Raw genomic sequence first — 14,149 nt, 5'->3', positions numbered from 1 at the left:
AGGCTTTTTATACTTCTATAATGTAATTTATTTCATTCACACATCCGTCAGACTGTCTGTAGCTGCGGACCCACAGATGTGAATTCCATAGCTGTCCATAATCGCACAGTCCCATTCATAGTTATAGGTGATCCGTGTAATAACGGCACATATTAGGGCTCACAAGAAATTTTTTGCAGCATGGATCATGGCCTTTTTATGGATCCGTAGCAACTATGGAGGGGTAACCCATTGAAATCAATGGGTACTGCACTGTCTAGAACAGTATATTACTAATGTGTGTGTGTGGGGCATTAGGTATCGTTTACAGTTTGCACGGCAGAAATAATTGAAAAAAGTAAAATTTTTACAATTTCTATATTACAATTGCAGTTAGAAGGTTGGATTACATAAATTCTTAAGGGTGCGTTCACACGTACAGGATCTGCACCAAATCTGCAGCAGATTTGATGGTGCAGATTTGAAGTTGCACATTCAAAGCAAATCTGCAGCTTCAAATCTGCGCCATCAGATCTGCTGCAGATCCTGTAGGTGTGAACGCACCCTAAAGCTATTATGTGTATTATGGTAAAGCTATTGTGTTTATTTTGTAACTCAGTATTTTTTGTGCTATATTTCCAGTGTATGCACATAAACAGGAACCTCCCCAGTATTCCCACACATCCCGCTTTCCTTCAGCAATGGTTGTCACAGATACCGGCAGCATCAGCACATTATCAAACATGTCCTCTAGTAAACAGGTAAGAGAAGCAGGGTAATAAGCCTTGGTTGTTGTCTCTTTTATTTGACTTTCAAAAAACTAGAACTCACTTTTAAATCTTCCACAGTCACCTAGGTTCAAAAGCGATTCTGGATCGTTTCTTTTAGCCAATTATCACACCTGAAGTGTTCAACCGATATGACACAAATCATCATTAATTCATTGATCTCTTCATCTATGAGGTTCATCTTTACTGACGGATAGGAAGACATATACAACAAGAGGAAATAATGCAGTTATATAAAAAATACCACAAGACGTACAAAAAATATTAAAGTATCAGCTTCGTTTTAGGCCTAGTAACCAAAGCTTTCATGATTATTTTATAATATAGAGAGTAAGAGGGAAATAAAAAAAAATCACCAGAAATTTAAATAAGAGAAATTAGAAAGAATAATAATAATAATAATAATAATAATAATAATAATAATTATAATTGTAATAATAAGTTTTTGAGACTGAGGCAAATTTTTGTGGGAGAAATGCTTTCCAGTATGTCTTAAAGGTCAGAAGGATTAAATTATGGCTGTGAATAGAAAATATAATAATAATAATAATAATAATAATAATAATAATAATAATAATAATAATATTATTATTATTATTATTATTATTAATTCTACTACTATTATTATTATTATTATTACTACTACTTATACTATTATATGTTTATTCTCCCTTGAGCTGAGTTCCAATTTTCTATTCCCATCAAACAACATGTAAATGTAAATGGAGCCTAAAATCAGCCTGTTTAGAAGTTATTAATCTTCAACAAATGACATCCTATACCCTTGTAAAGCAACATTCACATCTGACTTCATAATCAAATAATCTGGATTGCAGACAGTTGCGCAGTAGTGGGATTGCACATATAGGCTATGTTCACTCTATGTATTAAAAACGGCCGCTGCTTGACATGTTCCTGTGGCTGATATTGCCTAATATGGAATTTGAGCCTGCACTCCTATTGGCCTTCGAAGTCTATGCAATGTACGGCCGTCAAAAGGGCCATACATTTTGTAAACAAAGCGGTAATAATTGTTTAATACAGTATATGGCAAATGGTCGTTGTTCCCATAGACTTCAATACAGTGCATTATTTTAAGTCAAGAACAGCCGTTGTTTTACTTGCCAACAACGGCCATTCTGCTCATAAAAACTGTGTGAACATAGGCATGAAGTGTACTCGCAACTATATGACGCAGAATAACAAAGGAGCATCCACTTGAGGCTTAATTGTAGCACTTTTAATGGATCAGTAGTTCTTGGTAGATGTGACACCCTAGCGGGCAGAATCCTAATAGACTGGGATTAGATAATTAGGTTCTGCATCTGTAGGGCTTGTTTCAACAAGCATCAAAGTCTGCTTGGGCAAGATGAATAATTAATCAGGTCTGGTTAGGGCTGAGTACCCACCAGATGGATTGATAAGCCCTTTCAAGGAAATAGTATTCCATGGAGCCTTGATCTGCTTGATTGCCTGACTGATTATGATTTGTGGGGTTAGATAAATGTTTTCTCTTGACTACAAAGAGTGGGAAATCACAAAAAAAGAACTGACCGAGAATACAAGGAATTACGTTTTCATTACTGGCTTTGTCAAACAAGGGGAATATTAAAAGTCGTTCCTTTATTGCTCTTCTAACAAAATATTTGTAGGCATTTGGCCAGTAGTGGAGTCGTAAAAAGTTTTGGCCCTTCAGATTCCAAAAGAGACACGAAAAACGGTGTCCAAATATTGTCATGACCATTTTCTGTCATTGCGAGGACAAGTAAGGAATAGCTTAAAAGCGTAAGGTCCCAATGTATAAAGCAACTTTACGAAGCACCAACAATGATCGCTGCTTTATGCTGATGGTCTGTTTTTTTTTTATCGAGGCAGTCCTTACTGGTAGGAAGGAGTAACCTCTCCTCCAAAGAGGACCATCAGTGTTACTTAGTGCTGTGTCTTAGGCAACCTCATGTAAATCGCCACTAGAGATGAGCAAAACTTTAAAACATTTGGTTCGACAGGTTTGACAAACTTTGAAGAAAAGTTGGGGTTCGTCCAAACCAAACCTTAAAAGAACCCCATTAAACCAGCTGAATGCCTGTAATCACCACGCACGGCATAATCACATGGCCAATAGATACCATTTTTATAGAGGTTCAATGGATAATTATGAATATATGAATATTATTCATTATTGATCTTCTGGCCTAGTGACCACTTCTTTTTGGACAATGGCCCCACACACCGTCCCTTAGTTAGACACAAGCAAATGCTAATAAGTGGCTGGTGGAGACAGGTGTTTAATCGACTAATTCAACCATTATAATTTTAACTACTTTAGTATTTAAAAAGAGGAAAAGTATTATAGGAGTGATATCTTTGTTGACTTACTAGAAAACCAATTAGCTAATGAAAGGTATTATCAAATATGAGGGACATTACAAAGGATAAGGCTTAAATGGTTGTCTGGGCATTAAGAAAATAGCATTTGGCACAGGGGGACAAAAAAATTCAGGACAAGGTATACTCACCTCTTCTTAGCAACCACAGCTGCACTGCCGATGCCCCCGACCCCTTTGGTGACTGCTACTTCCTGGTAGCTGATGACACATGCTTCCTGCAGGAATTGCCCCACTTTATTCATTGATGAAGCAGGACACAACTGCAGTCAGTGATGGGTCAAGCAAAGCTAGTACTGCTAGGAAGAAGCAGTGAAGAAGGACTGGGAGCATTGATGGTGCAGCTGGAGGAGGCTCGGGGGAGTAAACCTTGTTTTTTTAATTTTTAAGCTACCCTGCACCAAACAATATTCTTTTAATGCTGGGCGACACCTGATTGTGTCAGTATGGCAGACTGTATGGGTGTTCATGTGTGGACTAACACTATTACCTTACTCTGTTTGTCGGTTGAATGTGAACAGAGAATGCAATGTATAAATGTTGCATAAAGCATACAATAAATCTATGCAATGTTTTATGTTTCCATCTGGCTATATAGTCTTTTTAATATCATCACTAAATATTATATACAGAAATGTGTATGATAGAATTTTAGTGTCATCTTATCTTAAAGGAGAAGTCCGTTTTGAAAATCTGGCAGCTGGCAAGGGTAGGGGGGAATTTGATAAGAACGAACTTAACTCTCCCTGTGCCTGCCTTGGGACCAGCTTCGAGACCCCCGCTCCGGGATCTCCAGGGCTGCGGCCAGTCCATCAGCCGGGACAGGCATTTTCCCCCAAGTTGTGAAGTCACAACTCGGGGGAAAATGCCTCGTGGCGGGGGTTCCGAGTCCGCTTGGAAAGGTAAGTTCATACTTGTTATCAAATTCCCCTCTGCCCCTGCCGGCTGCCGGATTTTTAAAACGGTCAGACTTCTTCTTTAACAATACAGAGAGATAAATATTTGCAAGTTTGCAGTTTCTTCTCGGTGTTTGATCTTTGTATTTGTCCCTCATAATATAATTGCACATAACCCTCCTGCAATAAAGCTCCCTGTAGCGTCTTTGGTGTTTAGGAAGTTCCTTCTTGACGCTGGCTTTCCCATGTGCTCACGCTTATGTATATGTCTCAGGGATGTAGCCGTATATTGTTAAGGGCAAATGTCCATGTTTCATGGCCAAGTAACACTGTCATAAAACTCATTTGCGACACCATAAAATCATTTTGCTGAATTAGGGTAATTTATCATAATCAAAACCGGTTTCAAAAAGTTTTTTTTTTCCTTTTCCCCTCGCAGTGTCCTCTGCAAGCCTGGTGATATCCTGCTGCACTTATCTTTCTGCATTGCTACATGAACATCTTGGCGAAAACATCTAGGACTTTATGGTGTTGCCAAGTGGAACGGACTCAAGATCAATTTGAAATGCTGGATACTTGAGAGCGACGGTCTCTGAAGGAGATGGCTCCTACTCAGAGATGGATGCTCTATAATCTCCGCGACAGTACTTGATTTTCAGTCTCCTTCTCAGGTGATTCGAAGACTTTAGTGTCCCCCCCCCCTCAATCTCATGAACCAGACCTGACATGGAGATTGGAGTTTGATAAAGTAAATCACTTATTTGTTAGGGAATCTACAAGCCCTTGAGGTGCCTACATGACCGCTGCCGGAACGGGGCCCGGAAAATGGGAAAATCAGGAGCCGAAAACAGGACACAAAGCTAAACTGAGCCATGTTGTTGGAATAAAATAGCGAGAGATTGCCATAAATATTAATCTGTTGAATAGTTGTAAATTGTAAAGAAGAAAAGTGCAATTTTTTTTTGTATATAATGCCTAATATAAAGTTTGTTTAAAGGGATAGGTCAAATAGCCAAAAAGGAAGCATTTGATCAATATACATCAAGCCATTGGATGAATTTGCCATGTTGCACAACGAACGTGTTCTACAGATGATGCAATCCAAAATATCACCATATCAACACCATATCACCATACCGATCCCATTGGAACCAATATGAAACATAGGGCTTCTACTGTAGCTCTTGTCTGACATAGGAAATACATTATGCTGGCCAGTAGTATACATACTCTTGTATAACCATCTAAGTGTTATACTTTTACTCTTATTCTATCACTGCCTTAACCCAACACACCCTATTAAGTAATGGCCTATGACATCATTACCATATAAGTAATAGCCTATGACATCATTACCATATAAGTAATAGCCTATGACATCATTACCATATAAGTAATAGCCTATGACATCATTACCATATCCCACATATAACTCAGTGTTACTACAGGGTCCGGCCTATGCTCAGATACCATTATCCGGTAGGTACAGAGAGTCCTCTATGTTAGGGGAGGCCACACACATTAGCTCCACGACTCATGATTGAATCCTTTGGATATTCCTATTTGTGTCTAAATAACAATATTTAAACAACACTATTTACAATGCAAACAAGTTGGGCTCCAGGTCAGACTGAATGGTTGACCCTAAAGCAAACATATCTTAAAAGTATATTTATTTGCTGATATTTTCCCTTTACCTCTATGTGAAAGACTACTGTAATCTGTCTATTCAATGCTCGCTATTCCTGGAATAGAATACAATATATACAATATCAACGGGGGGTAGGAAATGGAAGAAGGGCAACTTACATTACATGACTCTGTGGATTGAGTGCCTTAATACATCCCTTATCTGCACAGTACACTTATCATTCGTGCACTTTTTTTTGCACTTGCACAATTTTTGCATGCTGTGCAAAAACACAGACCTTGCTGAAATGTATCATTAGAAGCACAGGCCTTAATGAAGATGCACGTTATCTATGTGCTTGCACAATTTTTTTGCAGCGAAAATTGGCTAAAAACTATGCCCAGGTCTGACTGGAGGGCTGCTGTGCAATTTTATTTTTTTTTATGCGCAAAATAAAAAAAAATGCACATAATAAATTTGGCTAAAAAATAACTAAACCAAGCCCCCTCCAAACAAAAATTTTCAAAAACGGTGCAGCTGGGGTAAACAGCTCAAAAATAGTGCTTCATAAATGATGCGTGAAATTTTACCGAAAAAAACGAATGATAAATATTTGAATATTGCCATTATTGTGTACACCTCAACCATTCCCACGTGTAGCGGTCGTGAGCCAGTTGTTCCGTAGCTGAGAACAGAAGTGAGTTTGTCATATGACCCTGTCATGTGACCCCTGTTTCCTCGCCTCACTTCACAAACCTGCACCTTCTTCCAGTTCTCATTGGATGATTGACAGTCTATAGAACCCATCAAACTGCTGAATTGGAACAAAGGTCAGCTAAATGCCCCCACCTTCCCGAAAGGAAGTAAGAAAGGAAAGAAAAACTCAATGTGTATCCATCACCGGGCAGAGAAGGGACCAGCGTCAGGGGACAAATCCAGTGCAGCCCGAACAGTATTATTTATGCCGTCCGTAGAATTTACAGTTCATTTCTGTACAGTCCATGCCATGTATTTGTAACCATCATGTGATAATGTTTTATATGTAACAGTATTAATTTAATTCTTTTGTTTCATTGTAATGTTTTGATATGTGAATCCAATGACGCTTCAGACGTAGTGTTCACACTGGACAAATTCTTCCCGCTGCAGATTTTTGGCAGAATGTTTTTTTTTTTTTTTTCTTTCCTGTACTAGAACTGAAAAGAACAAGTTGACAAAAGTCAGTTCAGCCGGATACTGCCAAAGATCCAGTTCTCTATAGGGAAGGAAGATTTCACTCGATGATTTCTTGTAATATAGTATTTGTTTGTAAGAAATTGAAGCCAATCTTTTATAATCATATTTATATATGCTGTAAAGTCAATTTTTCAAGTAAAACAAAAAGATCCCTAAATGATTCTATGTTCTTCTGTTCATAAATGTTTATGAAGGGTCTTCTTAGGGTGACAGAAAAGGGGTCTGCAATAGTTCGGTCTAGGACAGGGCCTATGGGACTCAAAGCACTCACAATAGACTATGGGACCCAAAGGACTGACAGTAGATTATGGGACTCAAAGGACTCACAGTAGACTATGGGACTCAAAAAGGACTGACAGTAGACTATGGGACTCAAAGGACTCACAGTAGACTATGGGACTCAAAAAGGACTGACAGTAGACTATGGGACTCAAAGGACTCACAGTAGACTATGGGACTTAAATGGCTCACAGTAGAATATGGGACTCAAAGGACTGACAGTAGACTATGGGACTTAAATGGCTCACAGTAGAATATGGGACTCAAAGGACTGACAGTAGACTATGGGACTTAAAGGACTGACAGTAGACTATGGGACTCAAAGGATTCACAGTAGAATATGGGACTCAAAGGACTGACAGTAGACTATGGGACTTAAAGGACTGACAGTAGGCCATGGGACTCAAAGGACTGACAGTAGACTATAGGACTCAAAGCACTCACAGAAGAATATGGGACTCAAAGAACTGACAGTAGACTATGGGGCTAAAAGGACTCACAGAAGAATAAGGGACTCAAAGAACTGACAGTAGACTATGGGGCTCAAAGAACTGACAGTAGACTATGGGGCTCAAAGAACTGACTGTAGACTATGGGGCTCAAAGGACTCACAGTAGGAGAGATGGCCTTATTGTAGCCTCTTTCTTTGCAGGTACATTTGAGGTAATTTGTCAGTGGTTCTTTGAAGTTTTTATCCACACTACATGAATGCCTTCGTGTCCAGATCCCAATCTATATTCATTGAAGATACGCGGTAAGGCCCTTTTACACCAAGCAATTATAGCCTTGTGTAATAGAAGACAACGATCAGCCAACATGCACAATGTCGGCTGATTGTTGTCTTTCAACATGCTGAAAAGTCAATGATCACGGTAGCAGTCACCTGCTGATGTCGATCCGTGTAATTGGACCGCCGCTATCTTCTACAATGATCACCTGGGCAGCCCCCCCGCAGCTCCCCGCACCCCCCTGGTTCTTAACCGCTCACTGCCAACGCATGTAATAACGTTGGCAGTGAGTAGGGTAGGAGGTCAGCGCTCGCTTGCTTCCTTTCGTTGCCCCATGTAATAGGGGCTTTAGGGCCCTATTACACCGAACGCTAATCTGCCGAATCAGAAAAAGATTGGCCGATGACAACTATGATCAGCTGATTTTGTCTCTTAGTCCATCAGCAACTGACCACTCATCAATATGTGTAAGAGACGGTCTTTGAAGTGACAGGCTGCTCAGTCAGTCACTGGCTGAGACAGGACCACAGTGGCCAGTGATTGGCTCAGCAGCCACTTTCTTCAGAGACTGGCTCTGCACTTCCCCTGGCGGCTCCGGACAGCAGGCAGAAGACAAAAAAATACCTGGGAATGTGGACAGGTACGTGTATATTTTATTATTTTACATTACACGGCAAGATCTGCACAATCATTGCTAACTATATATATATATATATATATATATATATATATATATATATATACACTCACCGTCCACTTTATTAGGTACACCATGCTAGTAACGGGTGGTCTTCTGCTGCTGTAGCCCATCTGCCTCAAAGTTCGACGTACTGTGCGTTCAGAGATGCTCCTCTGCCTACCTTGGTTGTAACGGTTGGCTATTTGAGTCACTGTTGCCTTTCTATCAGCTCGAACCAGTCTGCCCATTCTCCTCTGACCTCTGGCATCAACAAGGCATTTCCGCCCACAGAACTGCCGCGCACTGGATGTTTTTTCTTTTTCGGACCATTCTCTGTAAACCCTAGAGATGGTTGTGCGTGAAAATCCCAGTAGATCAGCAGTTTCTGAAATACTCAGACCAGCCCTTCTGGCACCAACAACCATTCCACGTTCAAAGGCCCTCAAATCACCTTTCTTCCCCATACTGATGCTCGGTTTGAACTGCAGGAGATTGTCTTGACCATGTCTACATGCCTAAATGCACTGAGTTGCCGCCATGTGATTGGCTGATTAGAAATTAAGTGGTAACGTGCAGTTGGACAGGTGTACCTAATAAAGTAGCCGGTGAGTGTATATATACATATATATATATATATATATATATATATATATATATATACAGCCTTTGCTGCACGATAGTGGATCCCTGTAATAGGCTCAGTAAACGAGCGCTTATCTAGCTGATTAGAACATGAGATTAACCCCAGGGATGAGAGAATCCATTCATGTCTTCATGTTCTTTGTCTATAGCTGTTAGAGTGACATTATCAATCTAAAAATTACATTCGCTTCATTTTACCTTCCAAAATCTCCCAAAAATCCCAGTTCATCCCTGTGCTATGTGTCCCTGGGAACTGGACGCGGCTACTGGTAATTAGGATGATACTCTTGATTTGTGGGACAGGTCACAGACTTAATTTAAAGGAAGCAAAGGTCAAATCACGAGCAAACCTGAGCAATTACACAAAGTCAAGCTCAGAGCTAAGAGGTCAGGGGATCCGGGAATCCCATGGTAAAAGGCTTAGAACTTTATTGTAAGCGGTTTCTTAAATAATACAGTACTGGGTTATATACGAGAAAGAACATGTATATATGGCTTATAGTGCAAACCTATAGATTACAATGAAATGTAGCTAATGAAAATAGTATAAGGGTAGCTTTACACGTAACAGAATCGCAGTGGACTTCATGCTGTGGGTCCACAGCGAAATCCGCTGTGATTCCCATATGGTCAGTTTGAATTGCATTGCATACTCGTAGCGGAGTTTTCATCTGTCATGGCCATATGCCTACTACACATGGTCACAGGTAATATTATACATCAACTAATTCCAACTAATTCAGATTTTTTTTTTTTTTTTACAATTTTTTACTCTGTTTGAAAACCTAACTGAGAAGTCCAGTAAAATGTTTTAATAAAGTATTGTATTATACAAATCCCCAATATACACTTATTACAGAAAATGCTTATAAAGTGCTTTTTTCCCTGCACTTACTACTGCATCAAGGCTTCATTTCCTGGATAACATGGTGATGTCACTTCCTGGATAACATGGTGATGTCACTTCCTGCATAACATGGTGATGTCACTTCCTGGATAACATGGTGATGTCATGACCCGACTCCCAGAGCTGTGCGGGCTGTGGCTGCTGGAGAGGATGATGGCAGGGGGTGCTCAGTGTCCCTCCAGTGCCCTGTGTCCCTCAGTGTAATAAGTGTATATTGGTGATTTGTATAACTTTTGGGGGTAATACTATACTTTTTCTCCAGACTTCTCCTTTAATGATATTTGCTTTGTGACCAAATCCAGTATTCTAAATTATTATTTCAACATCAAATCCATCAACTTGACCTGTCCTTACTGTAAATAGGTCATGATCCATATCTCTCCTGGTCTTTTAGAAAATATACCACTTCCTGTAGGACATACAGCAGCTTATCCTTATATACAGTACACTGGTGTGTGTGTGGGGGGGGATTACTATCACCGCTCGCTCTGCATCTACCACTGGCCATGTCTTCCCTTACTACTGCCAGGCACAAAAGTATGTTTGCAAATAAGAGAGACATTTCTTAAAAAAAAGAGTTATATTACAGGGGACGGCTGTGTCAGCACAGTAGCGGGACGATTTGAAGAGAGTTGGAGCTCCTAGAATCATAATGATACATGATGCCGGGAATTCCTGATGCCGACCCACAGCTTCCTGTTCCATCCATGATGTACGGAGTGTGTGAGTGCCCCCATAATCAGAAGAGCGCTGATATAACTGATCATAGCTATGCAGAAGCCTAGCATTGATCAGTAGATTCAATCTAGTGACTGCATATTATAGACCCCTAGGGGGACTTAAAAAATGTAAAAATAGGGGAAAAAAGTTTTTGAAAGTCCCCCCCCCCCCTCTTTATTAAAGTTATAGGTCACCACAAAAATCTTCTTTCAAATCAACTGGTGTCAGAAAGTGCAGAGGATTTGTAATTTACTTCTGTTAAAAAAATCTCAAGTCTTCCATTTCTTATCAGCTGCTGTATGTACTGCAGGAAGTGGTGTATTCTTTCCAGTCTGGAAAGCAGGAGAGGTTTTCTATTGGGATTTGCTACTGCTCTGGACAGCAGAGAACACTGTGTCAGACTGGAAAGAATACACTACTTCAGGGCCGTTTCTAGGTAATTTTGACTACAGGGCGAATCTTGCTAAAATCGCCCCCCCCACCACCTTTAAGTAATGTCAAGGGGGGGGGGGCGATTGTTGCTATAGAGAAGCAGTGTGTGTATTATGGCATAGAGCCATGTTATTCAACCTTTTTTTTCAACTTGAGGCAAAAAAAAGTAATTCAGTGACTCACAGGTGACGTCTTCTTTGATCTGGGGCGTCACTTTTCCCCTCCATCTGGCCCGGACCCCCATGATGATTTCTTGCAGCCACAATTAATCTCTTCTGAACCTGCCAGACAAACATCTTAGGCTCCGCACTTTTACAACAACTTCTACTTCTTTGTGTCATATGCAGTAAAGTCAGTAGGTATGTAGGTTGCCCCCTGTAGGTAGGATCCCCTGCTGTGTCCTCCATATAGTAATAATGCCCCCTGCTTTGCCTCTATATAATAATAATGCCCACTGTGCAGTACCCAAATACTTATCCCCCCCCGTGCTGTCCCTATAGTAATAATCCCCCCCAGTGCTCCCCTTAATAGTAATAATTCCCCCCCAGAGCTCCCCTCTAATAGTAATAATCCCCCCAGTGCTCCCCCTAATAGTAATAATCCCCCCCAGTGCTCCCCCTAATAGTAATAATCCCCCCAGTGCTCCCCCTAATAGTAATAATCTCCCCAGTGCTCCCCCTAATAGTAATAATCTCCCCAGTGCTCCCCCCTAATAGTAATAATCCCCCCAGTGCTCCCCCTTACAGTAATAATCCCCCCAGTGCTCCCCCTTACAGTAATAAATAATCCCCCAGGGCTCCCCCTAATAGTAATAATCCCCCCAGTGCTCCCCCTTACAGTAATAAATAATCCCCCCAGTGCTCCCCCTTACAGTAATAATCCCCCCACTGCCCCCCCCCTAATAGTAATAATCCCCCCAGGGCTCCCCCCACAGTAATAGTAATAAACCCCCTTGTGGTTTTTCCTATAGCAACACTGCCCCCCCCCCGCCCCCGCTAAATACACACACACACAAAAGAAAATAAAAACACATTATACTCACCTCATCCTAGCATACGGCGGGGTCCTTCTCTCTTCTTCTCTTCTCCCCAAGCCTGCGCGGAACAGGATCCCCCAGCAGAGAAGATGCGTGCGGGGGCTGCGGCCTGGCGGTGGCGGCTGAGCGCGGTCCGGGGAGAGCTGCAGTGCAGGCAGGGGTCATCTGAGCAGGTGATGGGGCGCGGGGGGGGGGGGGGGGGGTTGCCGCGCACGGCCTTGAGGTGAGGTGCGGTCCGGGGAAGGGGGGGGAGCTGTGGGGGATCTTCCAGAGAGCTGCAGGCGGTATTGTGGCAGGTGATGGGCCGAGCGCAGGGGCAGATGATGGGGCGGGCGTGCAGGCGGAAGGCACGCACGGGGCTGAGTGAGGTCCGGAGGGTGCACCAGCGCCCCCTATCTGTCAGCGCCCCGTGCAATCGCCCGGCCCGCCCGCCGCTAGAAACGGCCCTGCACTACTTCCTGCAGGACATACAGCAGCTGGAAATTTTTTTAATAGAAGTAAATTACACATTTTTTGCACTTGCTGGGATCAGTTGATTGATGTTTGATATCTCTGTGTGCCGAATTGTCTGAATTATTACAATAAACTGTAATTGATCGTGTACGTGATCGGTGGTAACGAAAAATGATACCAAGCTCCAGAATGGCATATTTTTAATGATATCTTCTACCAGATAAAAATGGAATAAAAAGCATATAAAGTGTCCCATCCACCTGAATCTGGTATTGTTAAAATCTAAAGATCACAGCGCAATAAACAAGCTGTCATATGTCTCTGTATACGAAAAATGATGAGGTTCTAGAAGTCAGAAACCATGTTTTTCTAAAAAGTTTACATAAAAAAAATGTATATAAACAGCCTATGAGAATAATTGTACTGACCGACAGAATAAAGATTACTGATCCGTTTTATAGTGAAGGAGCAAAATCCCTTAATAGATTTCATCATAAAAACGAATGTGGTCATTAGAAAGGTTTATAGGTCCCCAAAAACTATAAGCCCCCATATGGCTAATTATATGGAAAATATACAAATTATGATTTTCTGAATGTGAGGAGCCACAAATCTGCCAAAAATCAGGGCTTCATTTCTCTCGTTATTTTGTCATTAATGGGGTCCTCCGCCTCAATCCCCCCTTTATCATACATCAGAGTCATAGAGATGTAATACAGGGGGGTCTCAGGCACTTCCCCTATTACCAAGGGAAGATGTTTTACTGGGTTCCTTGTAATGCTTCCCGTCTATTGCAAATTAATTGCAAAAAATAGGAGAACTGGACGATAACTTCCTCCAGCAATTAGATAGGTAGACATTGCTTAAAGGGGAAATATCAGCAAGTTAGAATCTAACCTGCTGATAGCCCCCTATAGTGCCGGGACACTGAGGAGTAAGGTATATGTCTTCGGTCCCTGTCCTGCGATATTAGTAGGAGTAATCTTTGCTCCCGAGCAAGAGACTGCATGAGACTGTTTGGAATTAAAATATGTATCATTGTTCCATAACGGATCGTACATTTACCATTTACTATGGCAGAAAATAGTGTATTGTCCTCTGTCGTAAGAATACAGATGAAAAAAAATTCTTAAAAGGAAACTATAAGCAGGTTAGACAAATCTAACCTGCTGATAGCCCCCTATAGCGCCAGGGACACTGAGGAGGAAGGCATGTGTTGGGTATGGGTCGGTATTAGTCAGGGTAAACTCCGTTCCGGAGCACCGTTAGGAGCACTGCCACGTCATCCAGCCCGCCACTTCTAATGATAATCAATGGAGAGGAAAGGCTGAATGACGTGGCAGTGCTCCTAACGGTGCTC

At 41.4% G+C, this 14,149-nt stretch overlaps 1 protein-coding gene across 2 annotated transcripts in view; it reads left to right on the top strand.

Annotated features, from left to right (window-relative positions):
* Window positions 1–4,962, top strand: part of HNF1B (HNF1 homeobox B) — a 50,452-nt gene extending 45,490 nt beyond the window's left edge. For both annotated transcript variants that reach the window (XM_069971467.1, XM_069971468.1), the window contains exons 8-9: window positions 622–740; window positions 4,487–4,962. In XM_069971467.1, coding sequence (XP_069827568.1) covers window positions 622–740; window positions 4,487–4,507 — 140 coding nt within the window. In that variant the 3' untranslated portion in view covers window positions 4,508–4,962. The remainder of the gene's footprint in view (window positions 1–621; window positions 741–4,486) is intronic.
* The last annotated feature ends 9,187 nt before the right edge of the window (window positions 4,963–14,149 follow it).

The sequence above is a fragment of the Dendropsophus ebraccatus genome, chromosome 5 (genome assembly GCF_027789765.1).
Source record: "Dendropsophus ebraccatus isolate aDenEbr1 chromosome 5, aDenEbr1.pat, whole genome shotgun sequence".
NCBI lineage: Eukaryota > Metazoa > Chordata > Amphibia > Anura > Hylidae > Dendropsophus > Dendropsophus ebraccatus.
The sequence above is the reverse complement of the archived record's forward strand: the minus strand, read 5'-3'. Positions and strand labels throughout refer to the sequence as shown.